Below are 27,396 nucleotides of genomic sequence, written 5' to 3'. Positions count from 1 at the left end.
AGGTGCAATTCCTGGTGCCCAATTTGGGTGCACATCTTCAGTATTCTATAACACTGCATGCAAATGTTATGTTTAAATCTTGTTTATTGATGACACACACTCAAAAAATTACAGAGAAACATTGCAGAACAGTCATCTATTTTTCTTATAACCATGAACTCCCCCTCCCCCCCAACACCCACTCCCTCCCCTAGTACCCTTTCCACAACAAAGAAATAAATAAACCAGTTCAGAAGGCCTGTGTTCTTATGACCTGAAAATCCAAGGAGGGAAAAAAAAAAAGAAGAAATAAGGGGAGGGGTTAAACCACATCAAGGTCCCCAAGTGCCAAAGACAATTAGGAATCCCACTATGACTCTATGTGACAAAGGGGCCCTTTTACTAAGCCGCGGTAAAAAGTGGCCTGCGGCAGTGTAGGCACGTGTATTAGGCGCACGCTGGTCCAGTTTTTACCGTGTCTGCAAAAAAGGTTTTGGAGTTTTTTTAATGTGACGGGAAAAGGGTATGCGGTAAAACTGAGACCAGTGCGCATCTAAAACCAGCCTGAGCCCTTAATGCCACCTATTGATCTAGCAGTGAGGGTATATAGACTTCCCAAATAGAAAAGCTTGGCCTGGTTCCTTTCAAACAACATTAAAGCATGAAATTTGTTATGCGTGCAAATTTTAGGAACACTCCTGACCCGCCCATGCACTTCTCATGGTCACACCTCCTTTTGGATTGTGCTATGCATTGTTATAGAATAGTGCATAGCAACATATGCATACAAATTCTAATTGATGCTGTCAATTAGCACCCAATTATTGGCATTAATTGGCTCGTTAGACAATTTAGTTGGGTACACATCTTGGATTGGCACCAAATATCGGCATCCAATTTTGGGCACCATGTATAGAATCCGAGGGACAGTTACCAACATACGAACGTAGCAAATAATACAGCTGCATCCTGTCCTCCCATTTTTGGCTTTTGTTGTCATTGTGACCACATTAAACTTTCATTCCATTGGTCTGTGTTACCTCATAGATCTGTGATGTCATCTCAAAATGGGAACAAGCCTTGAAAGAGCTGCATCCTGGGAAATATGAAAGCACCAGGATAGTACGACTGATGTATAAAAACAGGTATGTGTCAGATTCACTTCGTCACTTACATGCCCAGGATTAATGATTTCTAACTAGAGAAACAGCAGCATATAGTGATGATTAGATCAGGCTTGAAGTGAAAGTTCTGAAGGTGGCTGTGAGAATTAAATAGAGTCTAGTGCACCCTTTAAAATGGAATTACCCTACTAAACAAGAAGAAAAGGAAGATTAGTTGCTCTGTCTTTGTATATGCTGTGACTTTCTAATTAAATCTTTAAAACAAGTGATTGGGATATTCCACCTTAAAGCACATCAGTGCCTAGTTGTGTCATAGGAAAAGCAAACTTCATGCCGTGCAGTAAGATTAATGGTCTAATTTAAAAAATCTTTGCAGCCATTTTTTTTTGGACATATTCCACACATTGACAGATCTCTGATTCCTTCAGAGAACATGGCCTCTTTTAAGGGTCTATCAGGGTTCCAAAGCACTGCCAGGGAAAGCCCTAGAAGGTTTTCCTTCCTGTTTGTGCCTATGGTAAGAGTAGTACTTGTAGGTTGAATAGCAGTATATCAAAAAATAAATTATAATATCAAAAACTTGGATAAGTTGTAGAATTGGAAAAATGTACATGACTACGTTCTTTTGGGATTGTTACAATAGAGGGATTTAAATCATAGGATGCTGCTGTGGAAAATGTAAATGACTTAACACTTGATACTAGCATTCAGAGGGGCATCATACTAATATCAGCTGAAATCTTAACCAGTGCATTTTTAACAAGGATTCTTTCTAAACATGCATAGTTTAAAATTATTCATAAACCTCCAAAACAGAGGAGAAAAGGAACCATCAGAAATACAGACAGATAAAGGGATGGAAGCAAAAACTCAAAATACTTTTATTGTATTTTCATGTATACAAGCCTGATAAAGCAATGTGTCTTTAATTTCCTGCAGTCTTCCTATATGCTGCTCCCGTCAGGTTCAACAATCTCAATATGCACTCGGGGTTCCTGTAAACTTTTCATAGTCCTGTCCCTGACATGCTCCACAATCTTCATATGCACTTAGGGTTTAATATCATCTTCTCACAGCCCTGTCCCTGACAGGCTCCACATTAAACACACCCAGGCATGCTTCTAGCCTGGCCTCAAGGGTTAATAACTCAGAGAGTTTCCAGGTAAACCTTCTCCTACCAGAGTAAGCTTCTGCTGCTTACAGTTGGATGAGGCAGGCTTCTGCTGAAAGGCTACTCTGTTTCCCTCTCTCTCAAGTACTGCAGCCTTAGCATGGAACACCCAGGGAGGATCCCTTCCTCTTACTGGGGGGGGGGGGGGGGAGCTCTCTGTTCTGTTCTGCCAGAGGGCTTTTAACTTCTTGTTTTCTCTTGAGCCCTGCCCTCATGACCAGGCTAACTACCTATTCACTGCCTTAAGGTAGCTCATTTCCAAGCACAGCGAGGGGTGTTCTTAAGGAAACCCTGCCTTGTACCACCCACTCACTCACACTCCCTTGAAGGCATCTGACAGCAGCTGTTGTTTTAGAGAAAGCAACTCCTGCTTCGGGAGGAGGTGGGGGAAATATCCATAGACATAGGTTTCTTTTCTTACATTCATCCATAAATTGCATAGTAGAGGATGATAGAGTGGCTTATAGAAGGCCATTGTTGATGAGATAAAAAAGCAAAACGCCTTCTAATTGGTCTGCTCTTTCATAAGTGTAACATATTTTACTCAAAACACTAGAATAAATAAATGCACTCCATTATCCTCTAAACACCCAGTGTTGAGACCACCAAATTGATCTTGCAAAATACATGAGCACTATTTGCATGCCTTTCAAATGTCCTTTATCATATATATGCTCATAGCCAATACTTCAATTCATTCATGAATTTCTTGATGAGTGAAAACCATCCCACTATTACTGTGATGAGGGGCACAAACAGTGTACTCATAGGTAACTCCTTATGGATGTGCAGGTTCCAGTCCCTGTCTGAGTTAATGGTTCTTAGACATGGTCAAGGTGATAGTGTACTTGATCAGTTGAGGTGCAACCTTCCCTGTGTAGAGCTTGCCAGATCCTTCTGTGATAGGAAGACCATTTGTTGAGTAAATGACTTAATTTTTTTTAAACTAGTTGAAGTTTCATGGATCAAGGGGTTCAGTTCCAGAAAAACAATTCAATCCGAGAACAGTGCTGGTGGTTCCAAAATAGTCCATTTATTCTCATAAGCAAAATATGTATAAAAGTCCACATTCTTAGTAATTCTCAATGGTAGATTCATTCCAACTTTATTTAAAATAGCAGCAAGGTATCATCTTTTCCACAATCCTTGGAGAGTATTTCAAAGGGGACTCAGCTACCATGATCAACTAGTGTATTTCACAATCCAGGGGATGGAAGCCCTAGCATCTTGAGCATGCTTATAAGTTCTTTTTTGCCTCTCCATTTATTCTCTTTTCTCAAATTCACAGCACGTACAACAAGAGCCAACTCGCTCAATCCTTTTTGTAGGGCTCACATACCAACTTCGTAGATGACCAGGAAAATACCTTAGAGGGTTGTACTAAGAGAGTTTCTTGTAGTTGACCAGAACCTAGGAGCTAGAAAGTAGATTAAAATTCTCCTTGCTGCTAACTCTTTGGTTTCCACCAGCACCACTCATACAGTAACAAACTGCCGCAACCACTAGAGTTCTCCTTACTCACTTAACCTGCCAGGGGTCTCCAGGCTCAACTGCAGGGACTTAAAGGCATATACTACTTCTAAAAGCACCAGGTCAGAGCACAATAGTGCTGCATACATATTCAAATTGTTACTAAAGAGATGAGTAGTACAGAGCTCGAGAGGCTACGTTCTAGACTGGAATAGAGAATTTGTTGCATCTGTTCAAATGAGGTGAAGTATCCCAAAGTGGTTCATCAAATTATAGGAAAATGACCATATAACACATATACAGTAACATGGGTGAGTTTCGGAACCAGAATGTAGCCTCTCAAGCTCCGTTTTTCTCATCATTTCCATAAGATTGTGGTTTCCGATATTGAGTTTTAAGTCAATCATACTTAGCATGAGAGTGTTGAAAGAATATATGATTATGCACGACAAAACTTTATTAAATAAGACCCTTACTTTATAGGTGCTGCCTATAAAGTGGATGAGTGGCCTAGTGGTTAGGGTGGTGGACTCTGGTCCTGAGGAACTGAGTTCAATTCCCCCTTCAGGCACAGGCAGCTTCTTGTGACTCTGGGCAAGTCACTTAACCCTCCATTGCCCCAGGTACAAATAAGTACCTGTATATAATATGTAAGCCGCATTGAGCCTGCCATGAGTGGGAAAGCACAGGGTACAAATGTAACAAAATAAAAAATATGGCGGGGAAAAATTATTTATAAAAAGGTATTTGTACCTGTGAAGCATGAATCAGTTTTGAACAGCCCTCAAATGTTTGCCAGAGCAGACGCAAGGAGCATTTTGACATGCAAATCTTACATAACCCTCTACACTATTGCTTCTGCTTTGCATTTTTTTTTTTGCACTTTAGGATGTATTTCAGAGCCCAAATGAAAGGTGAAACTGAGCGAGAGCGGCTACTGCTAGCTGCCCAGGTTAGCGATGAGATAACCAATGGCAGGTTCCCCGTCAATAAGGAGCTGGCCCTGGAGATGGCTGCTTTAATGGCACAGGTTAGTACACAGAGGCATTCATAGGTTCACTAGAATACAGTAATCCCATTTCACAGGGTGGAAACAGCCTTCTTTCTTTTCTATACCTCAGGAGCCAATTTGCAACCAAAGTTGGTTGCTTCACCTAGGCAGCCAAAGCTCTAGCTTAAAGGAGATGTCAGTGTTAACTTTCCAGAAAGATGAGAGCAAGTTTTATCTTGATATTCCTCTGCAAGTTTATGATTGACGTTTTCAGATGTGAAGTATGGAGCCAATTTTCAGACCACGGGAGACAGCCTGGCTAACTCCCACAGTTGGCAGTGGGACTGGGTATTTAATTCCGGACCATTTCCGTTGATTGGCATTGAATATCCAATTTATTTTTGGCCAGTTTAAACATAACCAGCCAAGACAATATTCAGCACTGGCCAGTTAAGTTTATAGCAGCCAAAGATGGGCCTGCTATTTCGGTGGCCTGATTTAGCTGCCAAATTTAGCCAGTGATGCACTGAATATTCACTGGTTAGGTGCTATTTAACCGGCTAGGAGCTGTTCTTGGCCAGTTAAAAAGCATTGAATGTCGGGGTGTATATGTTTTATGACCAACAGAGTTAGAGAGATTAGTGGATAAGGAGGTTAAATAAATTGGGACCCTTTTAGTAGAATGTGATAGAAATGAGCTTAGCGCATGGGAAAGTCCTGCATTAAAACACGCTAAGCTCATTTCTAATGCAGCAGTATAAAAGGCGTGTTTCAATTACTTTTTTTCACATCATGCGCTAATGTTCACATTAGCTTGCGGTACCTGAAAAAAATGAATGCGGGAGCATTTACCGCCTCCTGTTTAAAAGATGCTAAGTACTCCTGCATTAACGTTGCATTAACCAGTTAGCGTATGGTAATGCGAACATACTAGCTGGTTAACGCTTCCATGCCCATTCTCCATTCATGGCATGTACCCTCCAAAAAATATTTCAGAAAAATACCTAGTGCAAGAAGTAGTGTGCGCTAACAAGCAAAATACCACAAAACTCTTTAACGCATTTTGCAGTACTGTTTGGGGTGCACTTACCATAGGTTAGTAAAAGGAGCCTCTTAATTAGGAAGTAGACTGAAAAGGTGGGAAGGATTAGTATCAGCCTTGGAGGGATTTTATTTTTTAACCAGAATTTGGTAGATTTGATCCTAATTACTTGTACTGTGTGTTCCATGTGTGACTTACTATGTTCTTCTCACCCCATGATGTGGGCTTGTATTTTCTGTATGAGTATGTGTAATACTTATTGATAAATTATGGAAATATATTTTTTTAAATTCCATAATGATAACTGCTTTGTTTGTCAGATAGGACATGGTTATGGCTGGATAAGTTTGGTAAAATATCCTTAGAAAGTGTCTATATTGCCCCATATACAACTCTTTGCAAAGGAAGACGTAAAACCCAAGCAATTGTTATAAAAGGCAGATATAGACCTGCTACCTGTAAAAGCCAGGCAAGTGAACCACGTCTTTGATATTCACTGGCCCATGTTCTAATTGATAACATAAAGGTGTAAGTCACCATAGGATGAGTGGTTGTAGGAATGTGATGTTTTTGTTATTTTTATTTGGGTTTAATATTAAAACTAAATTATTGGCATGTTGTACAACATACAAACATTATATCAAGAAATCTTATGGGCCCCTTTTACAAAGCGGCGGTAAGCCCAAGTCTGTCCCTTGTCTGTCTGAGGGTCCTAGTCTAGTATTCTGCCTAGCCTCCCTGTGTGTTCTAGTCCCTGTGTGTATCCATATATTTATTTTTGTAGCACTGCTATGTACCCGACGGTAATCAGGCAGTGCCGTGCACTGCTTGGTTATCGCCGGGGTTAGCGCAGGAGCCCTTACCGCCACCACAATGGGTGGCGGTAAGGGCTCCCCCTCCCCCCCCCCTGAAATAGCCATGCGGCAAGTGCTTTACTTGCTGCACAGCCATTTTCTGCAGAAAAGAAAGACCTTTACCCAGCTGCGGTAAAAGTGGGCCTCAGCACGTGTTGAAAACACGCACCAATGCCAGCGCTGGCCCCCTTTTGCTGCAGCTTGGTAAAAGGGGCCCTTTGTGAGTAGAAAATAAAAATACACAGTAATATAGTTCTCTTTTTCGTTAAAGTTTACAGTGAGCATAATGTTCTTTTTCCAAACCTAAACTTGAGAAGAGTTATATTTAGGTATCGTAGGTATTTACTGAACCTGCCCCAGAGGGCTCACAATCTAAGTTGGTATCTAAGGGAATGGAGGGTGAAGTGATTTGCTCAAAGTCTCCACAAGGCTTTCCTCTCGGCCCCTGCATCCTATGGTGTTTATTTTACAAGCACTATTTATGTTTTAAATGTCTATAAGCTGGCATTTAGATGTTCATACTGTATTACAAAGCTGGGATGTAAACATCTAAAACTGAAGAATGTTCATATGGCAAGGGGGTGTGGTCAGGCATGTTTTGGGTGGAGCCAGGGTAGGCCCAGAAAAATAAACATTTATTCCCTATTTCAGAAGAAGAATGAACATCTGTGTCCAAAAAGAACAATGTGAGGATTTACACCTGCCACCCGGGATATCTAAGTTTCAGAAAAATAATGTAACATCAAACATATAAATGGCAAGTGACCGACTCACCTGCAAATGCGCAGTAGAGACTTCCCTCTCTGTCCCGCCCTCGCGTCAAGACTTGATGACGTCAGAGGGCGGAACAGAGAGGGAAACGGAGTCGGACTATCGGACGCTGCCGCCTGGAAACGGACATCGTGCGCACCAACCTCCACCCTCCCTGCCACCACTCCCGCCCCCCTCCGTATCGGGCCCCCTGCACTGACCTGTCAGCGCCTCTCACCTCCGTGTGGAAGCGCTGCAGGCAGCAGCACAGCGATCTGCTGCTGCCTGCAGCGCTTTCACACGGAGGTGAGAGGCGTTGTCAGGTCAGTGCAGGGAGCGCCGGCGAGGAGGGTTACTGGAAATCATGCCCGTTTTTACGGGCTTAACGGCTAGTAACATATAACATAAGAACAGAAGTGTTGCCATACTGGAACAGACCAAAGGTCCATTAAGGCCAGTATCCTGTTTCCAACAGAGGCCAGTCCAGCTCACAAGTACCTGGCAAGATCCCAGAACAGTGAAACAGATTTTATTCTGCTTATCCTAGAAAGAAGCAGTCAGTTTTCCCAAGTCCATTTTAATAATGGTTTGTGGACTTTTCTTTTAGTAAATTATCCAAACCTTTTTTAAGCTAACTGATTTTACCACATTGTCTGGCAGTGAATTCCAGAGTTTAATTATATATTGAGTGAAAAAATATTTTCTCTGGTTTGTTTTAAATGTACTACTTAGTATCTTCATAGTGTGCCTCCTAGTCCAAGCATTATTGGAAAGAATAAACTAGTGATTCACGTCTACCCATTCCACTCCACCGTGTTTTATAGACCTCTATCATATTTCCCCTCAGCTGTCGTCTCTTCTCCAAGCTGAAGAGCCCTAGCTGCTTTAGCCTTTCCTCATAGGGAAGTCATCCCATCCCCTTTATCATTTTTGTCGCCCTTCTCTGTACCTTTCCTAATTCCACTATATCTTTTTTGAGATGCGGTGACCAAAATTGCACACAGGTGTGGTCACACCATGGAGCAATACAAAGGCATTATAACATTCTCATTTTTGTTTTCCATTCCTTTCCTAATAATTTCTATTTGCTTTCTTAGATGTTGCTGCACACTGAGCAGAAGGTTTCAATGTATCATCAATGATGACACTTATATCCTTTTCCTGGGCGGTGACTTATAATGTAGAACCTTGCATCACGTAGCTATAGTTTGGGTTCCTCTTTCCCACATGCATCAATTTGCACTTGCTCACAATTTAACAACTTTGAATAACATGTGTCATCAGCAAATGTAATTACCTCATTAGTTATTCCTGTGGTGAAACTCGGAATTTACATGCTTTCTGATTTGTAATGCTGCCATATGATACATTTCATTTCTTCCCTCGAGTGCATTGTAGTAGGCCCCTCCAGGTGGCCACAGTGTTAACCCCAGGTGGGTGCAAGGGGTAGCGCTCAGGCTTTACGTGACAATTCCCATCTCTAGATCATTTATAAATAAATATGTTTAAAAAACAGCAGTCCCAGCACAGACCCCTGGAGAACCCCACTATTTACCCTTGTCCATTGAGAATACTGACCATTGATCCCTACTTTCTGTTTTCTTCTTTTTACCAGTTTTTAATCCACAATAGGACATTACCTCCTATCCCATGACTTTCTAATTTCCTCAGGAGTCTTTCATGAGGTACTTTGTCAAATACTCTTACTGAACAGTGCTTCACTGGGGAGATTAGGGGTGGTCACCTCCTTAATATCCATTTCTCCTTTCAATCCCCCCAAAAAGCAAAATTGACAAGAGATATTGGGGTCTGTGATAGCTTTGGGGAAAAGTAAACATTTATGCTTCTAAAATGACTGACATAATGGTTTATGTTGCCATTTCATAACATTAATGTTCATGTGCTACCAAAGAGACTTTTATATTCCAACTTTGTTACGTTGATATTTTAGACATTTATTTTGCAAAAATGGATATTTCTGCTGCAAGTAGCAGATGCATAAACATCCATTTCTCTACGTGTTTCATAATAGGCTCTGTGCCAGCAGATCCTGTTCTAAGACACTAATGGAACTTGAAACATCCTGACCTGGACATCTCAATTCCCATTTGTATGTCTTTCCCAAAATGCCACTCCACATATATTACATCTTATGAGCTCCAGAAGTAAGCTCTCTTTAGAATGATGCAAGCAATATGGTAAGCATTAGCAATACATTTGTGAGCTTGGCTTAGGAGTGAGGTTCATTACTGTTCGTGGCATGGGCAAAACTGACACATCTAGAGACCTTGCACCCCTGCCAGTAAAAACAAAAATCTGGGTTGCAGCCATTAAGATGAAATTAGCATGGCATGAGTAAAACAGCTTGATTGACTCTTCTTGCATTTTTGATGCTAACATCGTCTACAAATATTGTGCCACAGGTGGAGCATGGGGACTTAGACCGGCCAGTACCTCCAAGCCCTGGTGGGGCATTCCAGTCCAAAATGCAACATCTTCTCCAGCAGGTTCTGGACAAGTTCTACCCAAAGCGCTACAAACTAAGTTTCACTCCTGAGCAGCTCAGGTAGGAGATGTGACCACAACCTGTATAGCAGTGTGCCACAGGGTGCATAAAGTTGTGCAGAAGTCATCTGTGTGCCACGCTGTGTACATGAACAACAATAGGGATGTGCATTTGTAAGCACACATTTGGTTTGTCGGGCACCTAAATATTTGAAGTGTGGACAAATCACCTGTACATGCACATACCTATAAATTAACAGCCATGCAGTTGATTTGCTGCCTTGAAGTTACTAGTACACGTACACCCTCGGATTCTATATATGGTGCCTAGACTTGCACAGCTCAATAGATTCGACACGGTCATATTTCGGCCAACTGACCTGCCTCAGGAGACTTCGCAGCCTTTTAAGATTGTCTGTGGAAAAATCATGTGTCTGTTGATATACTATCAATTAAAAACCTTGCATATGAAACTTGGTGCTCAAAAATTGCAAAATTGACAGTCACGAGTTGCCTTCACTGAAATGTAAAGTCAATGAAGGCAACTCGTGATTGCTGATTTTGCAAGGCATTGCTTTTTGAGCACCGAGTTTCTTATACAAGGTTTATATTGATAGTATATCAACAGATACATGGTTTTTCACAGACAATCTTAAAAGACTGCAAAAACTCCTGAGGCAGGCCAGTTGGCTGAAACACGGCCATGTCGAGTCTTTTGAGCTACACAATAAATTTGGACTTTTTAAACATCGTCTAAAGACCATATTCTTATGTCATCCTCACTGTGTCCTTTGTGATTTTGAATGTGCGAAGACTTGTGTTCTGTGTTTACATCGCCTAGACTTGCGTGCCAAAATTCGGGCACTCTCCTGAGATGCGTTCAAATTAATTAGCTAACAAGCCAATTAACATCAATACTTGGGTGCTAACAACCAATTATTGATGTTAATTGGCACCCAGCTGGCAGCGTGCTATTCTATAAGGCATGGTGCCTAACTCTGATAGGGAATAATTCAAAAGGGGGTGTAAGAGGTGTTCCAAAATTATGCATGTTCTTAAAGAATAAAGCCTTAGTGTGCCTAACTTGGGCGCCAGCATTTATACCAAATTTCAGCAGGTATAAGTCTAGTGCCAAAAGTTAGGCGTGGGATTCAGCAATTCTATAAAGAGTGTATGCCCTTTATAGCTTAGTGCTGACTTTTTCCAGCATCAATTTTTGAGCACCATTTATAGAATTCCTCCCACAGTGTGCATACAAAGAATAAATAGGTGATACCAACACAATAAAGTGGTCCAAAATCAGAAAATAATTGATTTAAAACAAGCGCAAACCAAACTTTATTTTCACCCTTCACACCCCTAAACAGTAGTGTGCCATACTGCAGAACAGCACGCAGAAACCAGTGGTACACTACACTGTATATAAGAGCAGCAGTGTACCACAATGCACAGGAGCCCATTGAAAGAAGCAGTGTCCCACACTGCACAAAAGGATCAATTGTAATCTGTTGTTGAGGGCTGGGAGGGAGAGTGGCTGTTATTTAGTGGCTGCATTTGTTTCCCCCCCCCCCCCCCCCCCAGGTTTGCAGCGTGTTATTTGTTTTATTTATTGTATTGTATTTTATCTGTATTTATATTGTCATTTTATGTTCAGTTCATCATGATTTTGTTGTGGTGAATGTACAACTCTACAATTGTTCTTTGATCTGTTAGATAAATTAAATGTGGGTATGAAAGCAGCAGTGTGCCACGATCCCCCGGAATCTATAAATAGTGCCCAAATTTGGGCATGATCCTGAGATCACCATGCAAATAAATTAGTTAATGACAAAGGGAGGGAGGGAGGGGATGGAGGTCAATAAATGACTATTTTTTTCCTGTATACTCTCATAATGTATATTCTTCTTTGTTTTTTAATATGCCAATAAAGAAAGAGTTTGACTAAAATTAGTTAATGAGCCCTTAACAATCAGTCCATCACCATTCAGCTAGGCCTCACTGCTTACTCTCACTAAGGAAGAGACCAAACTGTATCATAATGAATTGTGGCAGTACAGGATAACTATAAACAACTAAAATGAACACATCCAGCCCAAAACATTAATCTAATTATTGGAATAAAAATAAATGCATAAGCTACATTCATCAATGACACATCTCTTAATAAAAAAAAGAGTATCTCTTCTGTGCAGTATCTCCACGGCAGAGGCATTAGAATCCATATTCACAGCCTAAAATAATTTCAGTTGCACATAAATACAACTTGAGTTATAACTACAATGATGATAGCACTTTTAAAGAGTAATATTATAAGTTACCTAGGTACGAAGTCCAAAAGGGAACCTAGTTTGGAGCTATTAAATGCCTATGGGGTATGTCTACTAAAGTACGCTAGTAAATGGGCCTAGCACATGCTATCGCAGGACTTTCCCACACACTATGCCCATTCCTAGTGTACCCAGGAAATAGGGCAATTTCCAGTATTTCCCTTTCATGACATGCGCTAATGTTCACATTAATGCGTGTAACCCGAAAAAAATTGACGGGGGAGCACTTGTCGCCTCTTAGTTAGGAAGCACTAAGAGCTCCCATGTTATGGATGTGCTAACCAGCTAGTGCAAGGTAACTGGAACACGCTAACTGGATAATGCGTCCACACCCATTCTCCGCTGCTGACACGCCCCATTCCAGAAAATAAATACCAACAAATAAAACCTGTACGCTTGGAGCATGCAAACAAGTTACTAACTACAAACCGCTTTAACATGCTTTGTGGTACTCATTTTCACATGCACTAAGTGTGTATTAGGGCATAACTTCTCTTTAGTAGACATACCCCATGTGCCTTTATAAAATTACCTCATAAAATCAACAATCATCTTAAGTAAATGCCCCTGCATAGGTTTACACTTGCTCGGGAGTTGATATAAGTTTATGTGCATCAAGCAGTGGCGTAGGAAGGGGGGGCGGTGGGGCGGTCCGCCCCGGGTGCACGCTGCTGGGGGGGTGTCGCTCTGCTGGTTCCCTGCTCCCTCTGCCCCGGAACAGGTTACTTCCTATTCCGGGGCAGAGAGAGCAAGGAACCAGCGGAGCCGACGCTGCTCCCAGTGACGTGCACTCGGAAGCGGATCGGCCCTCTCGCCCGCCCCTCGCTTCCTAATTGAGGTAAGAATGCGGTCCGGGGAGAGCGTGCGCTCCGGAGGGGGGAGGGTGCGCGCCGAGGAGGGGCGCCATGCTGCACCCGGGGGGGTGCGCAGCGGCAACCCGCCCCGGGTGTCAGCCGCCCTCGCTACGGCACTGGCATCAAGTATGCATATAAACACATTTTGTAAAATATACACACATAGTGTGACTCCAAACATGCCTACTTTATACATATATACATAGGGACTCCTCCCTCATTCTATTCATCTCCTCTATACAGGTCACATACAAGTAAGTGTGAATATTGTCCATGCTTACATTTGGATACAGTAGAACATTGGGTTTCAGCTCATTTATTAAAGCTGAATAGAGATAAAATGAAGGGCCCTGTTTACTAAGCCATGCTATAAGTGTGCTAGAGTTTTTAGCGCACGCTAATGCTAGAGACGCCCACAGGAATATATGGACATCTCTAGTGTTTAGCGCACGCTAATTTTAGCACACTAGCATTTAGCGTGCACTAAAACCATTAGCGTGCCTTTGTAAAAGGACCCCTAAGTTTCCCAGATTCAAAAGTGATTACATATATTATTATTATTTATTATTTATTGCATTTGTATCACACATTATCCCACCTATTTGCAGGCTCAATGTGGCTTACATAGTTTTGTTATGACATTGTCATTACAGAACATCAGATACAGTTAGTAGTGTGTAGAGATTAAGTAGGGAAGAAAGAGGAAGTAATTAAGCGGGTGATAGTAGAAGTGGATTTTCCTAACTGGTTGGGTTGGGAAAGTGAATTAGTGAAGCTGTTGGCTCTCGTAGTAGGCCTTGTTGAAGAAGTGTGTCTTCAGAGATTTGCGAAAGTTATTTGTTTCGACAATTGATTTCAGGTCTGTGGGTAGAGCATTCCATATCTGCGTGCTCGTGTAGGAGAAGGTAGTGGCATGCATCAGCTTGTATTTTAGTCCTTTACAGCTGGGGAAGTTCAAATTGAGAAATTTGCGGGATGTTCTTGTGGCGTTTCTGGGAGGTAGGCCACTAGGTTCAGCATGTAGATCAAGCTGGGTTCAGACATTGGGTTATCAAACAGTGAAAAATATAAACGTCCCACTGAATTACAAAAAATTCAAGAGAATGCTTAAGACCTACCTTTTTCAGAAATATATAGTATCTATGACAAAGTTTATTCTTCATTTTATAATCTGTAAATTCCCAGATATGCCTAGTTATTTTGTTGTTAACTGCATAGAGCTGTAAAAGGTACATTCAATATACAAGAGATTTTGTAATGTAATGTAATGTTTATATGCATAGAACATTATAAATGCCCTTTTCTGTGAGGAAAACAAGGTTTTCCCATGGATAAAAGTTTATAACATTACTGCAATAGGGTACTTTTCAAAACTACTTCTGTAAGTAAAGCAGTGCTTTAGCCACAGAAATGATCTTACATCCAGTATTCTTGTAGGTTGGGAGGTGTTCCTGAGGGCAGGGTTGAGGTGGGGCTGGACTTGCATATATACTTTACAATTTTATTTCTTTATTTAAAAAGTTATGAACCCTCTTCTTGCCGAAAGGCAATCAAGATGGTTCACAAAATAAACCAACCAAACAATACTTCCCTATATAACAATATAAGTAAGACATCAAGAAGATAAAAACGCTTTCAAAGCCTTCCTAAAATAAACAACAGAGAGGATACCCTGTATCACCATAGGCACTGCTCTTACCCGGAATGCTTGTTTCTTCCACTGTTCCCTCGTTATCACCTCAACATCTGGAAAGACAAATAGGGATCTTGTGGAAGATCTCAGCTGACACCCTGGCACAGATCTGACTAAACAGTCCACCAGCATCCACAGTTTGACAGTGCTCAATTTTAAAAACCATCAGCAACAACTTGAACAAACAATGCTCCTGTATCAGCAACCAATATGTCTCAATAATGGTACCACACTACACCTCCAAGGCGCATGAAGAAGAAATCTTGTTAAACTATTTTGAGCTATCTGTAGTTTCCTAACCAACCCAAAAGGCAGTCCCACATAGAGGGCATTGCAATAATGCAACCCATGGGTCACACCACCTGTTGGACCACAGAATGAAATGCCTCCTCTTGCAAAATTGGGCACAACTTCCTTACCACCTGTAACTTAGAATAAAAAACCACAAAAGACACTAGTAATCTGCTGCAACCCAGCACCATCCTCCTCTAAACCCCCCCCCCCCCCCCCAAAGCCTTCACAAACTCCACATATGGAAGAAATTCCAAGGCTACTGCCACCACAAAACACAAAGAGGATCAGAAGTCATCACCAACTTCACAACATTTATTTATTTATTTATTTATTTATAGCATTTATACCCCGCTCTTTCCCGCTCGATAGCAGGTTCAGTGCGGCTTACAAGGTATGGTACAGAGTATCACAGAGATAATACAAAATATGGTACAAAGAATTACAGAGATAACCCAATTATAGAGAGTAGGACAATAGGACGATACGATACGTGGGGGAGAGGATTGGAATTTGGGCGGTGCTAGTGAATTAAGTTGGGTTTAACACCAAGCTACTAGCAGCAAACCACTCAAATATATACAGATATTGTACCTCATAACAATTATGCGCATATGTTTTGCTTTGAAAATCTAGCAGAGCTCCCCATAGGCAGTAATAAAATTACTCCCCCTCAAAACAAAAAAAAAACCACCCGCAATATAGTACTTTTGCTCAAACTACAAAATACACAAATGCTGTCATATGGCTGGATGCTAAAGTTATCCTGTAGTGTAACACTTGTGTTTGTCATAAAACAAGATCCTAAGGGCCCTGTTTACTAAGGTGTGCTAGCGTTTTTAGCGTGCGCTAAATGCTAGAGATGCCCATATATTCCTGTGAGTGTCTGTAGCATTAGTGTGCACTAAAAATGCTAGTGCACCTATAGTGCAGTTTAGTAAACAGGGCCCCAAATGTATTTGAAATTTGTGTGCAAACCAAAATGCAACCAGCCACAGCTAGAATGGATGTCACAGCAGCTCTTGTAGGTGTAAGAACACCTCAAAATTTCCTAAGTGAATCGTGAAGTTGTTATTATTGAGACATGCTGACAGTAACTCGCTGTACTCTGGATCCCACAGGCATCTGGCTGACAGACTGGCTACCAAGTGGCAGGTTCTACGAGGCTGTTCTGCACCAGAATGTATCCGGATTTATTTGACTGTGGCTCGAAAGTGGCCATTATTTGGGGCCAAATTGTTTACAGCAAAGGTGAAACTGGCACCTTAATTTTTATTTATTGCATAATGATTTATTCCTTGCCTTTTTGAAGACGTATTCACCCAAGTTAGGCTACAACAACCTAAATAAGGGGAGGAGCTCATAAGAAATCATTTACAAACTTGCTTTGCTTTAAGGATCAAATTGTACCAATATTAAACATTATGCACCCCAAAAATCAGGGTGCAGAAGGGACACTTGAACTCTTAAAAGCCACTGTTAAAATGTCTCTTCTGGCAAGTTTCTCTGTGATTTCTTAAGAGGTATGCTGTGGTCTTCCTAATGGTGAGGTCCATACCAGATGACCCTTTTAATTGTAGATCACTCCTTGTAGATATATATTTTTTTTCTAAGAGATGGTACTATTGTAACTGGGATTTCTTTATGTGAGGCCTCCATAAGCTCCTGAGAATCATGGCCATTAACACTGGTCTTGTTTTGATCAAGTCCTGACCAGACAATATGGAGGATCCAACAAAAGAAGCTTCTTGCTTCACGTAGTTCCACTGTGCAAAACTCATCCATCATTAAAGCATCCAGGAGCAGTTTGGTCCCACATAAGGATGTGTGAAACCTCCTTCTTCTGCATCCTGTTACCTGCAGGAAGGTCACCATGGCCTCATCCAGGGGATGCTGGACCTGGGAAAGGCATTCTCATAGTTTCTGCACCAGGCCACATGTCTGCATCAACTGCTGAAGCCAGACAAATACTGAATACTGAGGAGAAGGGAAATGAAGTCCACCTCTGAGATCTGTTTTTCTCTGGCGCCATCTGCTGGCAGGGGGAGATGACCCACTTGTTTGTCATGGACAATAAGGAAGTTATAGTTTCAAAATAAAATAACCACTTTCTCTTTAGTGCAATGCAATGTTTGTTAGTTAGAATGCTTTAATTACCATGCTTTACGAAAGCTTAAATAAAGTTTCTCTTTCTCCCAGCCTTTACTGTCCTCTCCCTTGGAAGATACCCCAGTATGGATAGCTGTGAATGAGGATGCAATCAGCATACTGGATTATAGCACTATGGTAAGATGACAAACTCATTATTTACTTTCTCCTGTATTAGGTCATTTTCATGTCCTCTACTTAGCTGACACAACCCTGTAAGTTTCTAACCCCTTGCAATATGCTCAGTCATCTATGCAAATCCTTGCAAACATGCTTCCTTCTCCCTTTCCTTCCCCTTTCTTTCATGCCTCATTTCCCTTTACAATCACAAAATGAATAGAGAAGAAAAAGCAGTGAGGAATACCCTTATCAAAACTTCTATGCTGCAGAAGCTGGAACTGCTTATCCAATAAAAATACTTTGGGCCACTTTTGGGGGAGCTTATCTTTCTGGAACCCCCAGTCTGATCTTGCCCATTTTTGAACTGTTATGTATTTTTTCATTGGCTTACCCCATACCAAATTTGGAAATCATTAGACTAGGAACACTCACCATTCATTGAAAGTTCTACTTTTAGTAGTTTAGAAGTTGATGCTACGGTCTTTGAGTCCTTCTTTAGTCAGATTGTGAAAACTCTTATGAACTCTTAACACAAGCTCTTCAGTTAGTACCATTACAGGGTCTGATACAACCTTCACCTCAGGTTTAGCTATATTTATCTGCAACCTGTTCTTCCTCAACCAATCTGTTACAGCATCAAAAATCAACTGTAGTCAGGACATCACGTTAGCATCAGTAGGTGACAAAGGCGAAAAAAAATTGTATGTTGTCTGCATAAACCCTGTAGGATATTCCTAAGGATTGCAATCAAACATATAAAAGGCGAGTGTCGTACTCGCAAATGCGCAGTAGAGACTTCCCTCTCTGCCCCACCCCTGCATCAATACGTGATGAGGGGGGCGGGACAGAGCGGGAAGTCTCTACTGCACATGCCGCATGCGTACTCGCAACCGCTCTGCCCTCCCCCTCCCCCCCCCGAGGTCACTGCTACCGCTCCCCCCACCCGGAGTCGCCACCACCGCCGCCCCTCCACCCGGCTCGAGCACTGTCTTTCTTATTGAACTTACATCGCACCACGTAGACGCAGCAGGCACATCAGCAAAGCTGCCGTCGGGACGGCCTTCCTTCTCTGCCTGTGTCCCGCCCTCGCCACGTTACGTCACACGAGGGCGGGACACAGGCAGAGAAGGAAGCCCGTCCCGACGGCAGCTTTGCTGATGTGCCTGCTGCGTCTGCGTGGTGCGATGTAAGTTCAATAACAGACAGTGCTCGGGGGGGGGGGGGGGTACCGGCGGCGACTAGGGGGGGCGGGGCAGCGGCGACCTCGGGGGGGGCTCGGAACCCCCCCCATTCCAAAGCTAGCCCGTTTACACGGGCTCAACGGCTAGTAAAGTACATAAAGGACGCAAGTATATATTAAATAACACTGCTGAATAGAATAGAGTTGGATTCTAAACCTCAAGAATTTCCACAGGACAAGTTAACTAAGGGGCTCATTTTCAAAGCATTTAGACTTACAAAGTTCCATAGGTTACTATGGGGCTCATTTTCGAAAGAGAAAAACATCTAAAAAGTGTCATAAAATACAATTTGGACGGAATTCTAATCAAAACGCCCAAATCAGTATTTTCAAAACCTGTTTTGCAGACATCTATATATGCATTTTGTCTGCAGTGTGTCCAAATCACAAGGAGGCATGTCAGGGACATTTTGAAGGCAGGATTAGAGCGGGTTTAGGGCATTCCTAACACTTGGACGTTTCACAGCCATAATGGAACAAAACCAAAACGTCAAGGGAGAAAACTTCAATGTTTTGGTCTAGACCTGTTTTTCTAACTAATAAGACACAAAAAGGTACCACTGGAGGGATTTAGGGATGACCCCCCGCCCACCTCCCAAAAATGTAAATACAAATAGTACTCACCAGCTTCTATGACAGCCTCAGATGTTATAGCAGATCCATTAGAGCAGCATGCAGATCCCGGGAGTAGTGTAGTGGTGGATGCAGTGCACTGTAGGCAGGTGGACCTGAGCCCATACCTCCCCCTACATGTTACACTTGTGATGGAAACTGTGAGCCCTCTAAAACTTTCCAGAAACCCACTGTACCCATATATAGGTGCTCCCTTCACCCATAAGGGCTATTGTAGTGGTATACAGTTGGGGGTAGTGGGTTTTGGGTGGGTTTTAGAGGGTTCAGCAGACAAGATAAGGGAGCAATGGTGAGATGTGTACCTGGGAGCATTTATATGAAGTCCACAGCAGTACCCCCCTAGGGAGACCCATTGCTCTCTTGGGATATCTGGGAGACCAGTCTGCTAAAAATGTTGGCCCCCTCCTACATCCCAATGGCTTGATTTTCTGTTTTCCACTTGTGCAGGGGAGGGGGGGTTGCAAAAATAGCCTGAAAAGATAAATGCACAGAGCACAAAACCTTTTTTACAAACGGTATTTTTGATAAAAATAGACGTTTTGCTTTTTCAAAAATGATTACATTTGCTATTCAGATTTGGAATGTTTAGCACAAAACATCCAAAGTCCAACATAGACGCATATCGAAAATTCCCCTCTATGTAACTTTGTAAGTCTAAGTGCTTTGAAAGTATGCCTGTAAACCTACTATCTTGTTTACCTGTACATAGAACTTGTCTTGAGTTTAGCCATCCATCTATTTGTCCCATTTGACTCTGTACTACCCATCTTATCTCCATCTATATATCTGCATTTGGCCCTTCAGCTATATAGTATGCTGTATTGTAGGAAAAGCATTAGCATCATATCTGTTATTTGAATATTCTAATGCGTGCTTATTAGATGTTTTATTGGTATCATACTGTCATCATATTGTATTTTTGTCATTTGAATGTTCCCTCATGCTGTCTATTATGGTATTGTTTGTATTGTACTGACATTTATCATACTTCTGTTATATGATTGTTCTGCAGTGCTATTAAATGTGTATATTTCTGATACTGTTTCATGTTAGTCCTTTTATTAGGTTTCAATTTTCTGTTTCCAAGTTTACCTCATCTATTGTATTTTTGTTTGTTTGGTAATTTTCCTATAATTATGCTGTAACAAAATTTAAGTTTTATGTTAACCTGTACGTGCTGTACACCACCTTGGGTGAACCTCTTCATAAAGATGCTTAATAAATACCAGTACATAAATAAATGCATTTCTCTGTTGCATCGAGAAACCCTTTCTAAACAGTGATATGATGTGAATGTGTGAAGAGAAAGCCATATTGTACCCTTTTCCATGAAGGCTGATCTCAGGTGGGCCACTAATGCTATGGTTCTAACATTATGAGCCTTGATATGCCCTTCCAGGATCCAACCTGCCCTGGCCTAAGTAAAAGAAATGCAATCTGCTATCCAGTTGACTATACATTCCCAAGTTTGTTGGGGGTCATAAGAAACAAAAGGTCAAGTGGATTTTCTAAGAACTTTGGTTCACTCTAAGGAAATGGCTAAAGCTCTTTTGCAATCCAAGCTGTTCAAAGCACTTTATCCTTTGTAGGCATAGGGCCGATTGAGTTTGGCATCATTATAGGCAGGAGCATATAGGAGCCAAAACAATGACAGAAATCAAACATGTATGAGATAGTCACAATGAGACCTTTCAGGCAAAAGGAAAGAGAGAACTGCAGATAGTGTTAAGACCAGCAACAGCACAAGAGGTGACACATGTAAACAGTTTATTTGTTGTTTTTGTGTATGTTATTTGTTGTTTCCCACCTTGGAACGTGGGTTATAAATACAGTTAATAAAGTGAATAAAGTAAAGAATAGGTGCCTGTTTTTAATGTTTCTATAAAATAATGCATATGTTAGCTAATATGGTAAATTTAAATTAATATGGGGACAGCAAAAGCTTCAGGTCACCATATGTAATAACTTGAATTTACTTTTTGTTTTCCTCTAGCACTTGAAAGAGTCCTACCCATACCCTTCTGTGATGACTTTTGGAGGCTGTCATGATGACTTTATGCTGGTAGTTGGACAGACAAAAGACAGAAGTTCTGGAAAAACCACCATTGAAAAACTGATCTTTAACATGGCAAGACCAAAGGTGGGCATATAAACTGGCTTCAAGAAAGGTCCTTCCTCCAGATCACAAACAATAAATCATTACACTGCAGAGTAGATTAAGAAAAAAGGAAGAAGCATCTGTTCATTTATTTATTTGTTTATTAGGGTTTATTTGTGGAGGAGTCAGAAAGGTGCATAAAAAGGATCTCAGAGTGAGAGTGGATAAGCAAGTCCTCCTACAGTATGTGCTGCCATTGTTAGTCCTTGTGTGTGTGACAACTAGTTAGTTACTTCTTCCATTAAAACCTTGGGAGAAAAACCAAGCTTACAGCTACTTCCTGAAGTAGAGCGAGTCCTGCATTAAGCAAAGCTTTTTGGGAGTGCATTCCCAGAGTGTGGGGGCTACTTTGGAGAAGGCTTGGTGCTGGGTGTCACATTTGAAGGCAATCCTTCTAGTAGTGGCGTACCAAGGGGGGGGGGCGGTGGGGGCGGTCCACCCTGGGTGCACGCCGCTGGGGGGTGCCACGGCACGCACCTCTGGGCTCTGACTTCGCGAACTTCGCTCGTTCGCTGCAGCTCCCTCTGCCCCGGAACAGGTTACTTCCTGTTCCGGGGCAGAGGGAGCTGCAGCGAACGAGCGAAGTTCGCAAAGTTGGAGCCCACAGGTGCGCGCCGCGCCCCCCCCCCCCAGCGGTGTGCACCTGGGGGGTGTCATTTTGCCGGGGGGGGGGGAAGGTGTCATTTCGCAGGCGGGGGGGGCACACTGCACCTGGGGGGGGTGCATCGGCGATCCTCCCCGGGTGCCATCCACGCTAGGAACGCCACTACCTTCTAGCAAATGCTCTGAGGAGGAATCACCTTTATTCCTTCTCTCACAATAAAGCCAATTTTTAATCCGTAACAAGAAAAGCTGCCAGAAAGCTGAGAGGGAGATCACATCATCACCCACTCTGAAAAAAGGATTTTCCTCTGGCAGTAGTTTGGGATATATATTAAAAACCTTAATAAAGATGATTTTACAGGGGTGTGCTGGTAAATTGTTAACAGGGGGCTCTCTCTCGCCAGCAAAGTAAAAGAGAATTCAGGAGAGGCCCAAGCCCACATTTTGGGATCCATTTGTTAAAGTAGCCATAGAGAACCGGCTCCCAAAATTCTTAAAAACTTAACAAATGGCTCTCGAGAGCCTGTGAGAGCCTGCTCCAGCACACCACTGGGTCTGAACACCAAAAAAACTGTATTGACGCCAAGTATATCTGCATGTGTGCTAGAATGCTGTTATCTGCCAATAGTTATGCACAAAATAACTTTCCAGCACATGTGCAAATGTATGCATTGCATATGCAACTCTGGGTGCCGACAAAATAGGACCTTTTTACTAAACAGTGGTAAAAAGAGGCCTTAGTGCAGCCTTATGTCGGTCATCCCCGCAAGCTAATTTTTATCACTGGGGTAAAATGGCCGATTTTTCTTTTCCTTATTAATGGCCATGCGTTAATTTGTCCATGAGCGTGGGGCTATTAGCATGTGAGCCCCTACCACCACCCATTATGCAGGCAGTAAGGGCTAACCGATTAGCGCAGAACACGCCCACTCTTCACCCCTAGACCTGCCCCTAGTGCTAAAACTAAATTTTATTTTTTACACGTCCCAAAATTACTATGCAACGCTTTAGCTCACCCTGCAGTAGGCCTTTTTTTTTTTTTTGCAGCAGTTACACACACGTTAGTTCTTACTGCAGCTTTGTAAAAGGACTGCAATGTTTTGTGCTGAGACCTGTGCAAACTCTCCACAGTCTAGCACTTTGCTCTTTATTTTAGCACAGTTCCCCTCAGTTCTGTCCCACTCTGTAGGTTTTTCGGAGGTGGTGGCTGGCCCATGATTGAAGCCTATACAGGTGTGTCCACTGAGTTGGTACCCTTGGCTACTGAGGCCTTTTATTTATGATACACCGTTTGAAAACAGCACAGATAATTCTAATAGTCAACTACAGAAAGTTGTCGTTTTAGTTCCTTATTTTTATTGCTCTAAGCAGATTCATTAATTTTCTTTTTTTTTTTTTAACCCATATGTATGCTCTGGAAGAAAGGCGGGAGCAAGGGGATATGATGGAGACATTTAAATATCTCTATGGTATTAATGTACAAGGAAAACTCTGGAATGAGAGGGCAAAGGATGACGTTTAAAGGTTGTAGGCTCAGGAGTAATCTAAGAAAATATTTTTTTACAGAAAGGGTGGTGGATGCATGAAATAGTCTCCCAGTGAAGGTGGTGGAAACAATGACTATGTTTGAATTCAAGAAAGCATGGGACAAGCATGTAGGATCTCTTAGGGAGAGGAGGAGATAGTGGATGGGCAGATTGGATGAGCCATTTGGCCTTTATCTGTTATCATGTTTCTATGCTCTTTATATAACCTCCAAAAAGTCATGGGTCTTATATGCTTATAGCACGGAGAAGAAACAAGCATGAAATCCCACTAATGCTGACTGCTGAAAAAAGGATTAAACTTTCACAACTCCTCAGACCTAGCATTAATGCTCTAGCATTGTGCTCAGCCTTTTGGTTTTCTGTGCACGTCTTTGCATCTGTCTTGAATAGCCAATTGCCTTCCTTATCATGGGATTTAAATATGCTGAGCACTGGTGTCTACATGAGGCTTTGTGCATAGTTACAGTAGCTCATGTGCAAAACCTATTTTTACATAGGGTGCCACATAAGCCAAGCTAACTCACTGGGCTCTGAGATAAATAGAAAAGGAAATAGTGATTACCTCTTAGCCTGAGCTTTAGAAAGGACACACAATAGCCAACTGGGTTGTAACTCATGTTTTAAACTAAGGCTCAGCAGAAAGAATGCTGCTGACCATTCCACTCCTTAAGCACCACAGTTATTGAAGAATACCTCCCACTAACACTACTGCCTTGCTTCATGTTCGTTTTGCAGTAATTCTGTCAACTCGGTCAAAGTGTAATTTTTGTAGTCATTTTGTAGGTACAGATTTTATCTGGTCATTTTCAGGCTTGATAAGATATAATCCCTTGCGTTTTATGAGGGTGACTTTGCAAGATGTACATGGAACATTCATAGGGGAGAAGCTAGCAAAGAAACATAGGAACCCAGCACATCTGGAATAATACTCTCTAAACACTATGATAAAGGAGTGTGTGAGTATCACTGAATATATAGCAACAGCTGAAAAATATGTTAATGTACATGTCAATTTGTTTTCTTTGGTTTCTCTTTCCCACAGATAGTTGAGATGACACTTTTAATTGCCAGCTTTATTAACTACTATGCATCCCAGCTACTTTCTCTGACACCACCAGCACAGAACATTGGTCCACCTTTGAGTACCATGACTGCAGAAAAGGTCTTGGAAATGGAAAGTCGAAATTTTGTTCCTTCCATGGCACGCACTACCAAGGGGCCTACACTCCTGTGAGTGCTTCATTTTACGTCTCAAAATACGTTATGACTGCTTGCATCTGATAAAAGCTTGGGAAAGAAGCACTGTGAATTTATTTATAAAAAGCTAATTTTATTCATCTTTCAACGTTCAGCAGCTTCCGTGTCTCTGCCTGAATCAATATGGAAACTGCTGTACAGTTCTGCCTCTTGCACAAGGCTCTGGTTATATAGTTTAGAAAGGAGAACATGGAGAAAGAAACCCTTTCATTTTGCTGTGTTTTTGGTCATCCTGTTATATCCTTCACCAGGAATGGAGACAAGCTAAGGTGAGCCAGGCCAGCCAGGCAGAGAACAAGCCCAACTCAAGCTGAGAATGCATCAAACTGGAGCAAAACCAGAGTTATCAAGGCTCTGGCCCAAAAGGCAACACCAGTCCCTCTGCTTTTTCCACACTCTCCCAATGTCTAACAGGAATACAGCTATCCCATAAACAGAGCTGTGTCACTGAAGATTCCTGTTAGATGTCTCTGGCTTACTCATCAGTGTTGTTCTCTGGATACTGGAACTCCCAAGAAAGAACTGACAAAACATATGTACAGCATTACTAACAGCAGTATGATCAGGGGTGGATTTCCTAATAAGCAACCTAAGGAGTGCTGCCTCTTTACTGGAAGTGATGATCTTGCACTGCTTTCTCCTAATGTTAGGTCAACCAGGTGCCATGACATTGAAGACAACCCCTTTGGGTCAAGGCAGCCCATAATTTTGAAGGAGAACCTCCCCACTGGCTGGAGAGGGTAATCAGAGAGAGAAATCCACCACTGTCATGAATCATTTTTGGGAAGGTCTCACCACATAGAACAGAAATGTCACATTTGTTCCCATTGTACATATTTGCAGTTGGAGGGTTTATAAAGGAGTCAATAGTAGTGGAGCTATGCTCCTGTGAAACGATATCCAATCCTGCTGGATTAAGATACAGTACTTGATCCGACTATAAAGATTTAGTCTTCTAGAGGAACGAAATGACGAAAGCCTCCTTAAAAAGGCACATGTAGATTAGCGTTGACAGATTAACGGTGTTAACCACTCACCACTGTACATAGTAAAAGTGTTCACTACTGCTGCTTGACAAGGTTACTGTATGTAATCAGTACTGTTTCTGAATGTAAATCTTAAGCTCCACCAGTTTTGTACTAGATCAGCCCAGTGTCTGAGTTAGCTTGACCCATGGCTGTAGATTACCTCCAAACCACCTTTCCCAAGTCGTGAAGCTGGGGAAGGCACAAAAAACATTACATGCCCCAGCAGAAGTTTACTTCCAGCCTTCCATGGATTTTGTTTGCTCCCTAATAGACTTGTTTTTCCTAATGGCCTTCTCATTTAGTTTAACCCACTAGAATTAGCAATTATAGTGCCTTAGAGCAATCAACAAGTCAGATTGCTAGTTTACATTATGTGACTCCTTTTTATTTTACCTGATTTATGCTCTGGTACAGGTACAGTGGTGTGCTGGAGCAGGCTCTCACAGGCTCTCGAGAGCCGTTTGTTAAGTTTTTAAGAATTTTGGGAGCCGGTTCTCCATGGCTACTTTAACAAATGGATCCCAAAATGTGGGCTTGGGCCCCTCCTGAATTCTCTTTTACTTTGCTGGCGAGAGAGAGCCCCCTGTTAACAATTTACCAGCACACCCCTGGGTGTACAGCAACTGCCGGGGAGGCAATTTCTCTAATTATTCTATTTAGCAAAAAGTTTTTAATGTGTAAGAGATCTATAAGTCAGTAAGAGCTGTGAGTAACCTTTCTTATGGTACAAAAAAAAAAGCCATCCTGTATGGATAGTCTTTATCTACAGGTGTTCATGTAATTCCAAAAAGAATTAGAACTAGGGTTACCATATGGCTCCATAAAAAGGAGGACAGATTAAACCAGTCTGGGTTTTACTTCCATTGCTTTCAAAGGAAGCAAAACCCGGACTGGATCAACGTGTCCTCCTTTTTCTGGAGCCATAGGGTAACCCTAATTAGAACTGTGTGTGTGGAAAAAGCTGGAAGATGGACATCATGTAACTAAACACAAGCTACGGAATACACTACAATCCATGCCCACAGAATAAATTGTTGTCTTAAATCAATGTATAAGCACAGACTGTGAAGCATGTTGTTACAAATATAGAGATGTCAAGTTACCCAGTTCCAGGCTGGAGATTTTGAGATAGTGCTGGATATCTGACCACCCTATCCCTGGGGCATTATGGGACTCGCAGCACTGATTTCAATGGGCAGGATCAGACACTACAAATCCCACAATGCTTTGAGATGTAAGTTCAAAACCAGGACTGGCCAAAAAGTCTTCAACCTGGAACTGGGTAACTTGGCATCTCTGCAAATGCAATCAAGTCAGATTCAAAGATGCTTACACATTTAGCAGCAACCACTGAGGGCAATTTCAGAACAGGGCACCTAGAATTATGCACCACTTGAGCATGTAAATATACAGAATACTAGTATGTTCATGGGCGAGTGTACACTTATGCATGTAAGCGGCAGCAAATTGACTGAACATTAACCTTTAAGGGTGCCCCTAAGTGGCAGAGTGCATAAATGTAAGGGGGCAGTCACATGGGTGGGGCTGCCACTTACACACACAATTTATAGAATATAGTAAATTACTCACACCCTTGCCATGTCTAGGTGG

At 41.9% G+C, this 27,396-nt stretch overlaps 1 protein-coding gene across 1 annotated transcript in view; it reads left to right on the top strand.

Moving 5' to 3' along the window:
* PLEKHH1 (pleckstrin homology, MyTH4 and FERM domain containing H1) overlaps nt 1–26,217 on the top strand; it is a 274,731-nt gene extending 248,514 nt beyond the window's left edge. The window contains exons 23-29 of the mRNA XM_030215194.1: nt 1,027–1,124; nt 4,633–4,774; nt 9,805–9,947; nt 16,173–16,302; nt 17,251–17,337; nt 21,186–21,332; nt 24,543–26,217. Coding sequence (XP_030071054.1) covers nt 1,027–1,124; nt 4,633–4,774; nt 9,805–9,947; nt 16,173–16,302; nt 17,251–17,337; nt 21,186–21,332; nt 24,543–24,734 — 939 coding nt within the window. The 3' untranslated portion in view covers nt 24,735–26,217. The remainder of the gene's footprint in view (nt 1–1,026; nt 1,125–4,632; nt 4,775–9,804; nt 9,948–16,172; nt 16,303–17,250; nt 17,338–21,185; nt 21,333–24,542) is intronic.
* Nucleotides 26,218–27,396: the final 1,179 nt, after the last annotated feature.

This window comes from Microcaecilia unicolor, chromosome 9 (assembly GCF_901765095.1).
Source record: "Microcaecilia unicolor chromosome 9, aMicUni1.1, whole genome shotgun sequence".
NCBI classification, from domain to species: domain Eukaryota; kingdom Metazoa; phylum Chordata; class Amphibia; order Gymnophiona; family Siphonopidae; genus Microcaecilia; species Microcaecilia unicolor.
The sequence above is the reverse complement of the archived record's forward strand: the minus strand, read 5'-3'. Positions and strand labels throughout refer to the sequence as shown.